General features: G+C 37.2%; 1 protein-coding gene across 3 annotated transcripts in view; it reads left to right on the top strand.

Moving 5' to 3' along the window:
* Nucleotides 1–16296, top strand: part of LOC122563195 (copine-8-like) — a 583848-nt gene extending 567552 nt beyond the window's left edge. For all 3 annotated transcript variants that reach the window (XM_043716737.1, XM_043716734.1, XM_043716735.1), the window contains 3 exons: nt 4187–4244; nt 10900–10973; nt 12578–16296. In XM_043716737.1, the coding sequence (XP_043572672.1) occupies nt 4187–4244; nt 10900–10973; nt 12578–12766 (321 nt within the window). In that variant the 3' untranslated portion in view covers nt 12767–16296. The remainder of the gene's footprint in view (nt 1–4186; nt 4245–10899; nt 10974–12577) is intronic.
* Nucleotides 16297–16644: the final 348 nt, after the last annotated feature.

The raw sequence follows: 16644 nt of genomic DNA, 5'->3' as shown, positions 1-16644 counted from the left end.
TGTTACAGATCCTGAGACAGCATGAGATGGCATTCTGATCTCCACCTCTAAACAAAGTATGATACTGCTGCCTCTGTCTCATCAGATAAAGCTTTTTGCCCACATACAGTAGCAAATTGTGTGTGCAGCATCAATAATGAGGACTTCTCCCTCACCACAAACTCGACTACACCCATGAAAGTCAGTACTGCATGAACATTCTTTTAGATTAGATTAGATTTCCTACAGTGTGAAAACAGGCCTTTCGGCCCAACAAGTCCACACCAACCCTCCAAAGAACAACCCACCAAGACCCATTCCCCTACATTTACCCCTGGCTAATCTACCTAACACTAAGCGCAATTTAACATGGCCAATTCACTTAACCTGCACATCTTTGAACTATGGGAAATCCGGAGCACCCAGAGGAAACCCACGCAGACATGAGGAGAATATGCCAACAGACAGTTGCCCAAGGCGGGAATTGAACCCTGATCCCTGGCGCTATGAGGCAACAGTGCTAACCACTGAGCCACTGTGAGACAAGCAGCTCCTGCACCTTATGAGAGTTGAAACATAATTGTTAATTTGCAACTAAAGGTGAATTTCTTTCACCCCACATGACTTATGCTTCATAGCCATTAGCAGATTAATTTGTAACGCTAAATTACATGGTCAAAGTTTGTTGTCTATTTAATAGGTCAAAGTGTGAAATCCACGTGGAGCACTGTGTTGTGAAGATCACATAGTTTTATTTTTCTTTCCTTTGGATTGTAGACTGAAATGGAAAAAGGATTCTGCTATAAACCAAAGAAACTGTGAAATAAGTTTCTGCACTCTTAAAAAAAAAAGTAACTCAAACTTATTGTGAGCTGTTGTTTACACTGCTGCTTTGTTCAAGCAGTGGAGTAAGATATCTAATACATCAGACCATACTAACCATCTGGAATTTGTACCTCCTTAACCCAGATTGCTTATTGGTTTGTCCAATAAGGATCAGTTGTGAAGGCCAGAATCATGAGCTTGCAAACAACTCCCAGATTGGCTCTTGAACAGGTGAAGAGAGACTGTGGGAACACTATAGGGACAGAAACCTCCAGTTTGATAAAGAGAAAGGGTCACCTCCTCTCTCCCTCTCACTGTCTGCAGTGAATTAACCAAAACCTGGAAGATAGCTAGCTGTTCTCTCCCACTAGTTGCCGTAAACTGTTGCCTTGAAAAATCAGTGACTGAGAAATGACCAATTATGCAAATTGCCCTGTGTCTGCAATAAAGAACTTGGATATAATAAAAAGCTCAGAGATCAGGAGAACTTGGGGAGCAAAAGAATGCTACATCCACATAGGGAAAAGGAAGTGAGGCCTCATGAGCTAATAAGTAGGCAGTGCAGACGACATACAAGGCTAGTGATCTTGGGGACCTGGGGTGGGGTGGGGTGGGGAGGTGAGGTGCTTGGACAGGCTTGAATAGATGAGAGCAGCTGAGGGAAGATGCTGCATGCGTTAGTGAGAATTCTAGACTGTGTGTTTAATTTGGAGGAGAGTGTGATAGCAGAGTTGAAGTATCTGTAGGATAGTAGAAAGAAGACATTCCAAACGCTTTATTAACATTCTTCCTGAATTGCTGGACATTCCTCCCCACCCATGGAGACCACACTAACCTGGATGGCAACCTTAGACTAGGCTGGCAGGTCCTGTTGCCATAGTCTCCTCTGAAAGTCCTGAGGAAAGAGCATGACCATCCTCCGCACCACTGAGTCCAGGAGGACCTCTAGGTGCCATCCTGCCACTGCTGGCAATCTATAGGGAATTTCCTCCAACATTGCCATGGTGAAGGGCAGCTCCTGACTTGCAGCAATTAACTTTAGGTTTTAAATATATCACTGGTGCCCTAGAAATGTGACACATACATAATTTGGTGAGCTGTGTAAAATTGTGTGCGAAAACTTGTTCGGGGCACACGGAGAGAAACTCTCCCAAATTGACACAATGGCTTGATTTTACCAAATATTAGCTATAATTATTATTATAATGTTATTATATTAATCACAGTACATTTGGAAAATATCAAACTAATGGAGTTCTGCAGGAAAAATCAAAAATGGCACACAGGGAAAACCCAAAGTTAATAAAATGTAGAAGCAAGTTAAAATATTTTCATTATGTTAGTTGTTTGATTTATCCTTAGTTATTCAATATTGAACATTGCTTGTTGGAAGGATCTGTATATCAACAAAGTTCAGTGTTACCTTGATTTTACCGATGACCTAACATGTTTGCTTGCACTCAACTTTACTTGGTCTTGATCCATGGAATTTCTGAACACCTTTCATTTTACCCTTCTGCTTACCTTTCCAATTAGTTCTTTTAATCAACTGGAATGTAGTCACCTGACTTGATACTATAATTACATATGAGATATCAGTGAGACTAACTACAGAGGTGTGAGCTGCTCATTAATCCAACCTCTGGGTAAAATATGACACGCATAATTTTTAGAAAAGATGAAGCCAAACAACACACAGAATGCAGTTATTTAACAGCTATTGAATCAAAAACTGTAGTCATATGTAACGATATTCAGTTTGCAGATTCAAATTATACTGTTGGCAACACCTTGCTCTGAGGCCAAGGATGGAGAAATTCTCTATAAGTTGCAAGAAAAATAGGTACATATTCTAGTAGGTTAGTTTTGATGTTGCGATTGACTAAGAACTACATTTGAATCCAAAAGACTGTTTGGATGATCTTAATTAATTCACACCAGAGGGGAATGCACTGAAACAGGTTCAAGCTAGTCGGAAAATGACAATGTACTCTATCCAGTGACACTTGATCTCATCAGCAAACAATGGGGGTAATTTTGAACTTATGTCTGGAACAGAAAATGAATTGGACCCTCATAATAGAAACAGTCTGACTTTTCCTTTGTATTGATTTCAAACGGAAGAACGGTTGGGCAGATTCTATAATAGGCATCTGATCTCCAGTGCTAGTTCAATGGTCCAGCGATAAGTTGAAAATTACTCCCTGCATGTTTGTAAGTGTTAGTTTGTAAAAAGAAAATCAATCTCTTGTGAAGTTGTCTTTAAAACTCAAAAGCACAGTTAAGTGCCTCTGGTCCAATGGATGATTTACTTTTCCTATGTATATAGTTTGATGTTATCCCTTGATTACAGTTGTGTCTCATCTCTAAATCCTTCCTGTATCCAGAAACCTATTGTGTGGCTAAATGATAGAGTGCCAGCTGTTTCATAGAGCAATACAAGAAGTCCCACTGTCCTGTTCTTTCCCCACACCCTGCAATATTTTCTTCAAGAATTTATTGATTCCCTTTCTGAAGGCTATTATTGAATCATTATTCTCTTGAGCAATGCATCCCAACCATTGTTATATAAGAATGTTATTCCTTATGCCTCCCTCCCCACCCGCACCATTGCCAATCATCTGAAATCTGTGCTTTCTAGTTCCATCAGCAGTCTCTCTATTTATTATTTATAAATCAATCATGCTTTTAATCACAGGAATATCTTTCTTCAAAATCATATAGACTATGCCACAGTGATGGTATGACTGTGTATTTCACTGTGTAAAATGGATCATGAGAAAAAGTCATAAAAATAACCCTAGAGCAAATTACAGTGTTTGAAGCTAAGCCTATGGAATATCAAAGACCCAGGGACATTCATACTGTGTGTTTGGATCCCTTCAAGCCTGAAGTGGTCTACCAAAGATGAAGATAGCCACCCTACTGGTCTAACGAGTTTCACAAATGAAATGAAGCTTTTTGCATTACTGCAAATGCTTACAATTCACATGAATGTGATCTACATTACAGAGACTGTTAAGAGCACTCAGCCTCCAGTTTGTGTCCTACCAGCTCTTGTTTCATTTTCTGACCAAGTTTCTATGATATGTTCAGAAGGGGTGATATTTCCTGCACTCAATCAATTATTAACCGTTTTGGTTTCATGTAGAAATCACAAACCAACAATCCAATCTTTTGATCTTCCTCTAACTTAGTATGAATCCCTTCTGCAATTTCAAGACAATTCTTTACTCTCACTGTCAGCCAGAATGCATGCAAGACAAAAGCAGAATTGCAAATGCCTGAGCAATTAAAATCTATTAATATGCATGTCCTTTAACATGTCCTTCTATAGATAACATGGCATCACTAAATTTGTTACATTTTCCTCATTATATAGGCTGCTAAGCTTCCGATGTCAATTATTATTGTTGGAGTTGGACAAGCAGAATTTGATGGTGAGTAGATTATTGAAATCTTAGTGCTTTCTTATTATATTTGGTGCCAAGGTATAGTTGTATATCTAAGAATATGAAAGAAAGTTCTGGAGGACAAGAAATTTCTTGTTAAATAAAGAAGGACTGATCCCATCAAGCATTCATTTCCATTCTTAATTGAAACTTTTCCATTTTTGATTTGGACGGTTGGCATTCTTCCACTTGCAAAAGTCTTTGGGAATACAGGCTCAGAAGTTTGGTGAGGTCAACTGCATTGTTGGCAAAGCTAACATTTGTTGCTCATCAAAGAACAATTAGAACAGATGTTGGTCTTGCCAGAAACACCCACATTTCGTAAAGGAATAACGAATGTTTTTCTTCTAAAAAGTTAAAAACTGAGATTTCTGTGGTTAGTAAGTTGCTTCCTCACTCTCCAAATCTGTCCACCATCTACAAGGTACAAATCAGGAATGTGATGGGATATTTTCACTTGACTGGATGACTGCAGGTCCAACAACACTTAAGATCTCACCACCATTCAGCACAAATGCTTGATTTACACCTTGTTCACCATCTTAAACATTCAACTGAAGTGCAGCAGATAAATTTGATCTTAGACTGCAAGAGTCCATGGCAAGGTCTGCATATATTTCCCACACTCAACTGCTCTTGAGATGATGATGGTGATAGTGGTGTTGGTGAGTTACCTTCTTGAAACAGTGCAGTCCATATGGTGCAGGTATACTCATAAAGACTGTTAAAGATAGTGAACAAGGTGTAAATAAAGCAGTTGTCCTGGATGGTCTTAAGTGTTGTTGGACTCACAGTCATCCCGTCAAGGGGAGAATATTCTACCATGCTCTGATGTTCTACCAGACCTCACCAAAGTTCTGAGGTTGTATTCCTAAAGACTTTTGGAAGAAAGCTAACAGGTGTGGCTGGACACAGTGCTTTTCTTTTATTTAACCATTATTATACCTTTCCATTTGGTAAGTAAATTGTGTAGATAAAGGGCTACCATGATAAAGAGAGATCAACTAAACTGGCTATGTTCCCCCAAGTTTAGAAAAATGGGAGGCCATCATTGAAATTCTGAAGAACGTTACCAAGGCAGATACTCAGAAAGTGTTTACCCTGGCTGGAAGCGTATAACACAGGGGAACAGACTTAGAATAGGGGTTTGAATATTTGGGACTGAGATGAGGAGAAATACCCTCACTCAAATCATTGAGTCTTTAGAATTACCAACTTTTGACAGAAATTGTTGGAATTATGGGCACCAAATGGATTAAGGGATAGTGAGATTTTGCAGAAGTGATGTTGTTGAGATAGAAGATCAGCTATGATTTTGTTGAATGGTGGACTACACTTGCAGGCTCATAATTTTACTATGGTTCTATTTCTCATATTCTTATATTGAAAAGTTATATTCCACATCTTTTGTCATTATCTGACCAATGTATCAGCAAATTGTGGGCGGCACGGTGGCACAGTGGTTAGCACTGCTGCCTCACAGCGCCTGAGACCAAATAACAACAAATTTAGTATTTAAAACAGTATTAATTTTATTTATGATCTTATAAATATATCCGACTGTTTCACTACCTTATGATTCATTTATGCCTTTTGAAAATTTGAAACAATTTAAAATTATGATCTCCAAGGCAAGAGTTCAGTTAAATACTTCACATGTGACACTGAGGTATGTAGATAAAGAAGATTCTTGTGTTCGAATCCAAAAATGTTCTGTGTTAGCTAATCTCGATTTTAGCCACATTGTGATTTGGGACATAAGAACAGGATTAGGTCAATCAGCTTGTTCTCTCATTCAATGAGATTGTAGCTGATTATTATTCTGAAGCTTCTCACCTTGATTTGAAAGCTCTTAATGCCTTTGTCCATCAGTTTCAGATTTTAAAATTATTAAACCATTACTTTTTTGTGGAAAATGGAGTTCTACACGTCTATCATTCTTTATCTAAAAAAGAACTTCTTAACTTTGAATAGTCTGGAAAAATCAAAGACACTAATGTGAGACGGTGAAAGAGATCATGATTGCAGCTTATTCACATTGTATCACTCCTAATCTCAGAGAGGGGCAGTGCTTTTAAATGCCATGTTGCACTAGTTAACATGGCATTCATCTTATGAGTTTTTTGAGTTTGGTATCTTCTGTGCATGATAAAACAGAAAATACTGAAAACGCTTTGCAGGTCTTGCAGCACTATTCAAGAGAAACAAGTCTGCGACCTTCATGATGAAAGATTGTCCATCTGAAACATTAACTCTGTCTCTCTCTGTCGTATTTTGACATAACTTCCAGCACTGTCAGGCCTGTATCTTTAAAGTACATCACAACATGTGGTGTTCCACTGCCTCAACTTAAGGCATTCTCTGTGTCATGGATTCAGTGATATGTTATCAACTAGTTAGCTATGCGTATGTAATGCACAATAATTACAGATCTCAGACTAAATGTACATCCAGTGTAAGTCAGTGATATTGCAGATATTATCTAAATAATTATTGTTATAAATACACTTCAAGGCATCTGTCTCAATAAAAAAACTAATTGTGCTATATGTTATGTAAACTGACATATAAAAATATAACAAAGCACCTCACTTTCCACATATACATTGTCAGATCTGTTCAGTTTCAACATCTTCTGGTTTCAGACTTCCCAGCATCCACAACATTTTGTTTGCCCTTTTCCTCATTTATGTGTAATAAAGATATTAGGCAATGTTCTTTGGAAGGGAAAACAGTAATTCCATCTCGGTTTTTCAATGAAATGCAGGTGCACTACCTTCAATTGGTAATACAAAGGCTAACAAGATTTCAGTACTTTATTCAAGTATTCAATCAAAGTTGCAAAGCTTAAGACAAAACAAAATTGCTACATTGCAGTTTTGCTAGAAAATAAATTGTGATTTGTTTTGCACATGCTCATCTGGAGGGTTTGAGTTATAAGGAGAGGTTGGATAGGCTGTGATTTTCTTCGCTAGAGTATAGGAGGTTAAGGGATGACCTTATAAAGGTTTATAAAATCATGAGGAGGATATATAAGATGAAGAACAAACATCTTTTCCCAAGAGTGGGGGAATTCAAAACTAGGGGACATGTTTGTGATGATGCTGCTCCTTTAACAAGGTTATGTTGTCCTTGGCTTTTTTCATGATGGGACGTAAAGGCAGATGTTTCAATATGTCTGGAAATATCTACTTGTGAAGACTTTTAAGTTTTTTTTTCAAAAAACACTTGTACAATGAAAGAGGAGTGGCCAGTTCTCCCAGTTCAGGGTTTGGCTTGGTTTGGTTTGGTTTGGTTTTAGCAAGCAGTCTGTTTGAAGCTGCTGGTCAAGTCTTTAGGTGGGGCTCCATGCTGATCCTCTCTCTCTCTTTGACATTGCTCTCCATTGAGAACCTGTGTTTGATTTTATCTTTTTTGCCAAAGAGGTATTTATGGGGATGTTCCAATATTTGCAACGGCATTGTTAAGTTGCGTTAGAGTCAATTGGGTTTTCAGTTAGGTTAAGTTATTCTAAATTGGGTTTTTCTTTGTTTGTGTTTCATTCAGTAGTTATAGAGTCATAGAAATGTACAGTACTGAAACAGAGCCTTCAGTCCAACTCGTCCGTGCCGACCAGATATCCTAACCTAATCTAGTCCCATATGCCAGCATTTGGCCCATATTCCTCTAAACTCTTCATATTCATATACCCATCCAGATGTCTTTTAAATGCTGCAATTGTATCAGCCTCCATCACTTCCTCTGGCAGTTCATTCTATACACACACCACCCTCTGCATGAAAAGGTTGCCCTTTAGATCCCTTTTATATCTTTCCCCTCCCACCCTAAATCTATGCCCTCCAGTTCTGAACTCCCTCACCCCAGGGAAAATACCTTGTCTATTTGCCCTATCTATGTCCCTCATGATTTTATAAACTTTTATAAGGTCACCCCTCAACCTCCGACACTCCAGGAAAACAGCCCCAGCCTGTACAGCCTCTCCCTATAGCTCAAGCCTTCCAACCCTGGCAACATCCTTGTAAGTCTTTCTGAACCCTTTCAAGTTTCACAACATCCTTCCGATAGGAAGGAGACCAGAATTGCATGCAATATTCCATAAGTGGCCTAACCAATGGCCTGTACAGCTGCAACATGACCTCCCTGTACTTTGACCAAGAAAGGAGAGCATACCAAATGCCTTCTTCACTATCCTATCCACCTGCGACTCAGTAAATAAATTCAATTTTGTTTAAAACTGAGTGATTGAGCCAACTGCAACACTCCTGGAATATCCATGTTACACCAGCTTAAAACAACTAACAAAATTAGACTCTGGGCTATTTTGTTGAAATATATTGAGAGGATCTGGTCTGGTCCATAACATATTTTCAAGTGCTCGGTGAAAGATTTAAAAGGGAACTAAGGGACAACTTTTTCTCACACACAGTGGTTTATGTGTGGAATGAACTGCTAGAAGAAGTGGTAGGTGCAGGTACAGTTACAACATGTCAAAGGCATGGAGATAGGTACATGAACAGGAAAGTTTTAGAGGAAAACAAGCTAAAAGCAGGCAAAATGGGACTAGCTTAGTTTGGGAAACTTGGTCAACATGGACTAGTTGAACCAAAGGGTCTGTTTCTGTGCTGTAAATTCTATAACTCTCTCAAGGAAGCAAGATACCAAGAGCCTGCCAGTGCCTGTGGAGCTATGATGCAGAATTAGTTATTTCTTCAATAGACCATAGATGTGACCATAGTGAAGTCTGAAAATGTTTTACAGTCAATTTTCTTCAAACACATGTTGTCATGTATCATATATGGCAGCCAATTTGAGCTTAATAAATTCCCATAAAGGGCAATGTGATAATGACCAGATGGTCTGTTTTGGTGGTGTTGATTGAAAAGTAAATATTGGTCAAGACATGGTCACAATAGTCACATGGATTGGTTTACCTCAACTAAATAGTAGTGATTTGGGTTACCTATTAAATATCAGAGTAAAAATATTCTTGCCAAGAAACAAACGTAGTAACAAAAAGAACAATCATTAGTGTGCAAATTCTTGAAGATGTCAATCTGTCTTTCTCAAGGATCTTAGGACATCTGGGGCTTTTCACTCCTACTTGAATCTGGTCTCTTGACTTTTAATGTCCTTTGACAATGTAACTTGATTAATATAACATATAACATATAAATCCTTGCACCTTTAAGACTTCAACTCCAGTGGATCATTCTCTCTCTCACACACGCACACACACAGACACACACACTCTTTCTTTCTCCCCTTCTCCACTGGAACAGTTTTCTAATAAAAGACTGCCCCCTTCTTTTTAAAATAATTACTTTAGCCCTAGTTCTTGATTCTGATGTTAATCTTTACACTGGCTTGTTGTGGGTATCCTTATCTTTGAAAATTACTTTAGTCATTTCTGGTTGCTATCGAAACCCCAAACCAACAATTAACTGTTGATTGAAAACATCTTATGCAAATGAAAACTACCTAACCTAATGTGCTGTATTACTAACTCCTAACTCTCTGTTCCAACAAATGTCATAGAAACGTTCTATGATGAATGTGATCCCTTAGCAAATGCAAAGACCCCAGTGATGCTCTCCAAATGTCATATTTCTTTTACAATCATCTTTTGCAATGTCCAGCCCAAGCATATGTATCTTTGTAAATGCACCTAACAACTTCTAGCCATATGCAATTACTGATCAATGTGAAGAGCACGCTTGGTATCTTTGTAACAATGTCATCTTAGCTTGTGCCCAATGTTTACAATCTTTGACCAATGGGAAGAGTGCTCTGGACATCCCACAATAATCTAACTTTAGCTTCTATCTTTTTGACTGGAAGGTCTTAAACATCTAACCCTCAACATTGGGACCTTATCTGCTGCCCATTATTAGACTCATTAATCTCAAATGTACTCCAGTAAGAATACCACATTTTCTTTTTTAAAGCTGTGGTATTTGCTGCTTAAAGAAATGCCATCTTAAAGACTTCCTTCATATTATCCTTACAGTGCATACAAATTAATTACTTTCCTTACTATATCCATGCACATCACCAGTTAGTGACTTAGGCCAGATGTCACGATGTCAACAAGGTGAAGATTAACAGCATAGATTGTACTCTGATTGCTCCCTGCAATACCCACCACATGCTGTACTCCCTATCATTTCCTCACCATTGATTACTTTGGTTAAGTTATGTACGTCACCAAAAAACCAAGTTGTTGTTGAAGATTATGGCACAGTAACTGCTACTCTTACATTCTACATTTTCCAGCCATGTTTAAGTTAGAGCATTTTTATTGAATAAGATGTTAATCTTCTACTTAGTTTTGCCGGATACTAAAATATACCCATGCTTTACACAGCAAGTACAATGAAATAAAGTTCTACACTGGAATCAGAAATTGATCTATGAAATACTTATTGACCATAACACAAAGAGATTACAGCTAATTTAATTATAGTAAAATTGATCTCCATAGCATTTCAGGCTTGCTTATTGACATGTGAAATTTAGTATTCTGCCGACACATCAGTGCACCTGCGCTACCATGTAATGTTGGACCACAGGGGACCATGTAATTTTCATAAAACAGTTTTTCGAACATACATCTGCTACAAAATCTGTTACTTACTGTTTGCAGCAATGGTGGAATTGGATGGTGATGACATCAGAGTATCTTCACGAGGGAAACTTGCAGAGAGAGATATTGTACAGGTATGTGGAAACAGAAGCAACATAGTGTAAGTAAATATTGCAGAGTGAATTCAGATGATGTCACTTTTCATAAAGATTACACAGCTGACTATAAATGGCAAAGTACAGTTTGTGTATTGTAAATACTTACCTACTGCTGTGCGCATGTGGTTGAAACACTCTTCAAAGAAGCAAACGAAAACATATTGAGCCATGATTTCCTGGGATATGCCTGATTGGTTAAACTTTATCTTGCACTCTTCAGCCCAATGGGATTTGGTCTGCAGCATGTGATAACAGGTCACCTGAGACCTTAGTGTCCAACAAGACTAACAATGCGTTTCCAAAACTGATTAAATTTAAAAATTGAGGAATGAAAACAGAGGCAAGGGCACTGTAAAAAGAAAAGTGAAGTCAATGTCAAATCATGTACAGATATAGAAATAAAGAGACAGAAAAAATATCGGATGGAGCGAGGGAGAGGCAAAAGTACTATATAAAAGCTCTTTCTTTTAAAATTGGACTTGTTAAAATCTATAACAACCCAAAGAAATGGAACTTCACTCTTTTTTATTGATCACTTACTGGGAAAGTGAAGTTAACTTTTAATGATTAACAATTATTTCATGATTCTGAGGGTACTTATCAGAGATATAATTTTTGGTAGCAACATCAATTGAAAATTAATTAATTTATGAAAGCTATGGCCATTAAAGGCGAGATACCAATTTGAAGAAGCAGAATAGCCCAAATTGTCTGGCAACTTGAGGTAATTCCCAATTCTGGCGCCACCCCAAAATACTGAAGCATTTCCATTTTAGTGACAAAATTTATAATTAACGTACCACAATTTTGGCAGCAAATTTGAGAGCAACATATTCTTGTGACCAATTTTCATCAAGCTAGAAAAGCTCTCCCTCTTGAATTAACTCAGAAAAAACAAACCCTTTTTTTAAAAGAAGTTTTAAAGGACACTAATAGATTACCAGCATGTTAAAAGGAGAACTCACTGTCAAAACTAAACAATACGAACATGGGATCTGTACAACCTCGTAACTAATTATGAAATGGTAAATGTGAAGGAATAAATATAAATTGCATTTAGTTACTCATAGCGCAAATTCCTAATACCCACACAGCGGTGATAATTTATGGAACTTTCAACTTCCTTATCTAGGTTATAACCTGACAAACTCATGGTGTTAGAGTGAAATCAGTTGGATTCCACCCTGCAAGACTAAAGTGAATGAAGATTGCCCCATAGTTTTCAAGGTGCAGTAAAAGAAAAATCATAATCCAAATCAAACAGAGTAGGTTTTGGCTGTCAAGAAGAGATGAAAACATCTTCTGGTACTTTGTACATGTTGTCACAATATCTCAATCAGGCACATAAAAAGATGAAACATTATGGGGAGCATTAATTCATTTCAAAACAGCAGTCAGGTTAATGAAATATTTATATGATATTGTGTTAATTTACTTAGTCTTCATTTATATAATTATGGTAATTTTGCTGCTGGGTTCATATCTGTTGAGAATAATTTCCTGAAGTTGCTGTAAGTTTAATTACATGTAATCTTTCCTCTCTACTAAATAATGTGGCATTAAATATTATTTCCTTACAGTTTGTGCCATTTCGAGATTACATTGACCGCACAGGAAACCATGTGCTTAGCATGGCTCGACTGGCTAAAGACGTTCTGGCTGAGATTCCAGACCAGTTTATTTCCTACATGAAAACCCGAAGCATCAAGCCCAATCCTGCCCCACCACCATATACACCTACAGGCCTTGGTGTCCACACACAGATCTGACAAGCATCATTTCTGGGATACTTAAACTTGCCAGGAACGGCTTGTGATGTTTAATGTGTTGATTATTCATCTGCTGTAGCCAGATGCCAAGAAAGCAGAACATCTTGAGAAGTTTCTTGTACTCAATCGTAAGATTTGTTCTACAAGTACAATATTGTTGAGTGATTGAGGTTAACCAAAATAAAGGGTCCCGATCCATATTCTTTGAAGACAGAATAACAAAGAGAGTTGTGAAGACTTCTGCTGGAGTTTCAGAAGGGTTTGACTGTGAGTCCACTCAAGGAGTGAAGTTGGATAAAATGTGTGGAATATAGTGAGTAGAAAATGCGGAATAAGTTGAGGACTTGCAGATGGTTTACTTACTGAATATTTTGATGACATTGGTACCATTTAAAAATTGTCTGTTTTGTCTCTTGAAGTTTACAAATTGATTCTTTGTACAATCTGAATGGTTTATATAATACAGAAACTCTTTTAGTCAATTGTTTGGAAAATCAATAGGAATTTCTCATGTTTCATTGTTTACTGCATCTTACTAGTGGGTTTTTTTTGTAGCTTTAGTGATTAGTTTTAGAGTTCCTTTAGGCCAAACGAGTTAAAAAGAATTATAAACTGCTCAATGTAAATTCTATAGCCTGAGCTATACCAGACCATGCAAATACAATAGATATGAAATTGAAGGTTATAATTACAGTTATAAAGAATGATTTATTTGATCTGCTTTGCACAAAGTAGAGTACTTTCTCTTTGACATAAAGAACAGAAATTTCAACTTCCACATGTGTGTAAACTGAGCAGCGTTTGGCCACCTATAACACAAGGTGTTAATAACTTTAGTAACTAAGTGATTGAGGAAAACTGTAAATGGCATCTTTAAAATCATTCAAATTTCTAGTTTCAATATAATGTCTACTTTTTGTGATACATTGTTTAATCTTAATTTCAAAATTCACATTATACAGTTACTATCTGTTAATTTCAACATCATGAACATGGCATTAACAACATTGGTAATAACATTAACATTTAAAAAACTATGTGGATTATTCATTCAGACACCATTTACAGTTCCCTTCTATCATGCACATAACTGAAGTTTTAAATTGCCCAAGGAGTTGAGAAAAATCTTGGACAGTTTGCCTGGCTGTCCTTTCAATTGGCTCCAATAGAAAAGGGGATCAAATGGGTATCCTACTGATGCACTATTGCTCCCCTCCAGTTGAAAATTCTGCTTGAAGTGGGTAAATTTTCAATTGTGCTTAACTTAGGATTGTACTAAATCAAACTTTATTTGAATATGGATTATAAATCAGATCAATACAGTAATTTCTGTCATCCAATCTAGCCCTAATCCTGTGGAAAAAAAACATTCTATAATACATTGACAATCAATAAATAGATTGTAACAAACGTTTTGTATGTAGATCTAGTTAGAAGCACAATTACTGCACGAAAAACACTGCAGCATAATTACACTGATTTGTAGCTTGATTCAAAATTATCTTTAAACAGTGAGAGTTTATATTTGCATGCAAATTAATGTTTTATTCTTAATGCGGCCTTGTTAGTTTAAGATGTATGTGTATCCATTCATTTGGACAGACCTATTCTGTGGCCTGCCTTTTTATCTATCTCAAAATCAGATCTTTACATTTTTGACACTTGTATATTGTTCTCAATATAACATTTCTGATATAGCTTCACACAGAACCTTAAGTCAGTAAGTGACTGTGTAAAGTTTTTTTTATTTTTAAAACAATTTGACAATCTGACTAATCAAAGGTGCAAAAAAGATAATAGGTTCAACTTGTGGCACTTCGTATGTGCCATTCTTGTAGAACAACCAAACTGCTGGCCTATCGAAATGACTAAAAAAAAATTTTCCCTTATTTCCAGCATTGGTTGCATTAGATAACAATGAGAAATCTGCTTAATCTAACTCTGGACAGCCTCAACTGTACAATTACATTGCATGTTCTGATCCTTACTAATGCACAAGATACTCAGTTTTCTTGCAGTACAAAAGGCTACAGCGAAATTCTTGATGAGCAATGTTACTTTGGAAGAACAAATGTTATAACTGTGAAACACTGCTTGTCAAAAGACTGTTGCATGAACAAAACTGCTGAGCAGATTTTTGCCCTGAAAGACGGCATTCAGATCCCAAGAGCTTTTTTTAACCAAGTCTCTTGGCAGAATGAGATCTACATGCACAACATATTCGATCAATCTGTTCTCTACTTACTGACTATAGAGAGTAGAATCAGCATAATTCTCATATTTAGATCTTGATACTGATGGTGAAGTACATATCAAAGGCTCAGAATCAGTTTAGAAAATGGAATTGGACATTGCCTTCGTCAAAACTAGGCAGAAAAATATAAACCACTTAGTCTATCAGGAAGGACCATTTTTCCGTCGTCTCAATAGTAGCCTGAGGCATCTAACTGAAGCAAATCCACAAGCAAACCCTATAAATTCATCCTGTTACATCAATTTCATGTTAATTGGGGCAAGTTTACCCATCAGTTGTGGAAAGGACAAAGAGATTGTCCATGTGCCGTACAATGTCATGTATTGGGAGCTGGGATCTCAAATATCGTAGATCTTCTGGTCTTTGGATTGTTGATATCTGAAGATATGGCCTAAGATGGAATCCAGTGGAAGTGCAACTTGCTGACATTGGTGGGAATTGTCCATGAAATTTGAACTTCAAATCGACAAATCTGTAACCATCTCCAAAAGGTTTCCCTCTCTTTGTTTGAGTAGGAAACTTTGGTCAGTTCTGATGTATTTACTTGAATAGTTTCCAAGAAAATGCTAGTCAGAAAAAAATCCTAGTCTGACCCTAGGATAACCACACAACTGACTTCCCCAATCTCTCACTCTGATCCTTTAGTTCCCCACTTGACACCCCAACTACTCTCCTGCTTCCCTGACAATCCCTGACTTGACTATCCTCTGACCACATGATTAACATCCCCAATTGCCTGACTAACACCCCTGACTCAACCTGACTATCCCAATTGACCATCCTATCCACTGCCACCTCACTCACTTGCCATGAAGCCATTTGTATCACCACCTTACTCATTTATGCCTACCAAAGTCACTCATTCAGAAACATTTATATTGGACATAAAACTCACCATACAGCAGCTAGCACTGCAAAAAGAGAACATGGTTTGTCCTTGTATCCCTTTCATCTCATGACACTCCTGCAGCTCTTTAACTGACAATAAAATCCAAATTTCTGAAGAGACCGGGCTAGGAACACCCAACTAGAAAGAAGAACCAGTTTAGATAGACAAACATAACAGCAGAGCAGCAATCAAACGATGATTGTCACTCTACAGAAGATTGGGATCATCAAGAATCAATATTAGCACAATAGACTTTACCTGCAGAATGTTAATACTTGTTCCCAATCTACAAATTGCATCTATTCCAGCCATAAACTATAGCTCTTAGGCAATATTATTGTCTTGGATACCAACTTCTCGGAAATATTTTTGAATTAAGCAAAAGCATAATGACTAGCATTCTGTATGACAACACCTATATCAACCAGTGTCACTTTACCTTATGTTAGCACCTTTATTTCATGCAGTATAAATTGTTGTTCCCTTTGAAATTTGGCATGCTTCCGTCTGCCATGATGAATGCAAAGTGAAAAGGTTTGACAGCATGTCTCTTTTTTTCAGCAACATTCAAGCTCTGTGCTACCAAGTGACCATATAAATGTTATTACATAAATCCTTAACTGACTATTCTTCAGCATGACTGAGCTAGGCAATATTATTGCCAGTTAAGTTCAAATTATTGGTTTAAGCATCAATATGAATTAACACTCTCATTGTAGCACTTTTTTTCTTAAT

This window comes from Chiloscyllium plagiosum, chromosome 26, assembly GCF_004010195.1.
Source record: "Chiloscyllium plagiosum isolate BGI_BamShark_2017 chromosome 26, ASM401019v2, whole genome shotgun sequence".
NCBI lineage: Eukaryota > Metazoa > Chordata > Chondrichthyes > Orectolobiformes > Hemiscylliidae > Chiloscyllium > Chiloscyllium plagiosum.
The sequence above is the reverse complement of the archived record's forward strand: the minus strand, read 5'-3'. Positions and strand labels throughout refer to the sequence as shown.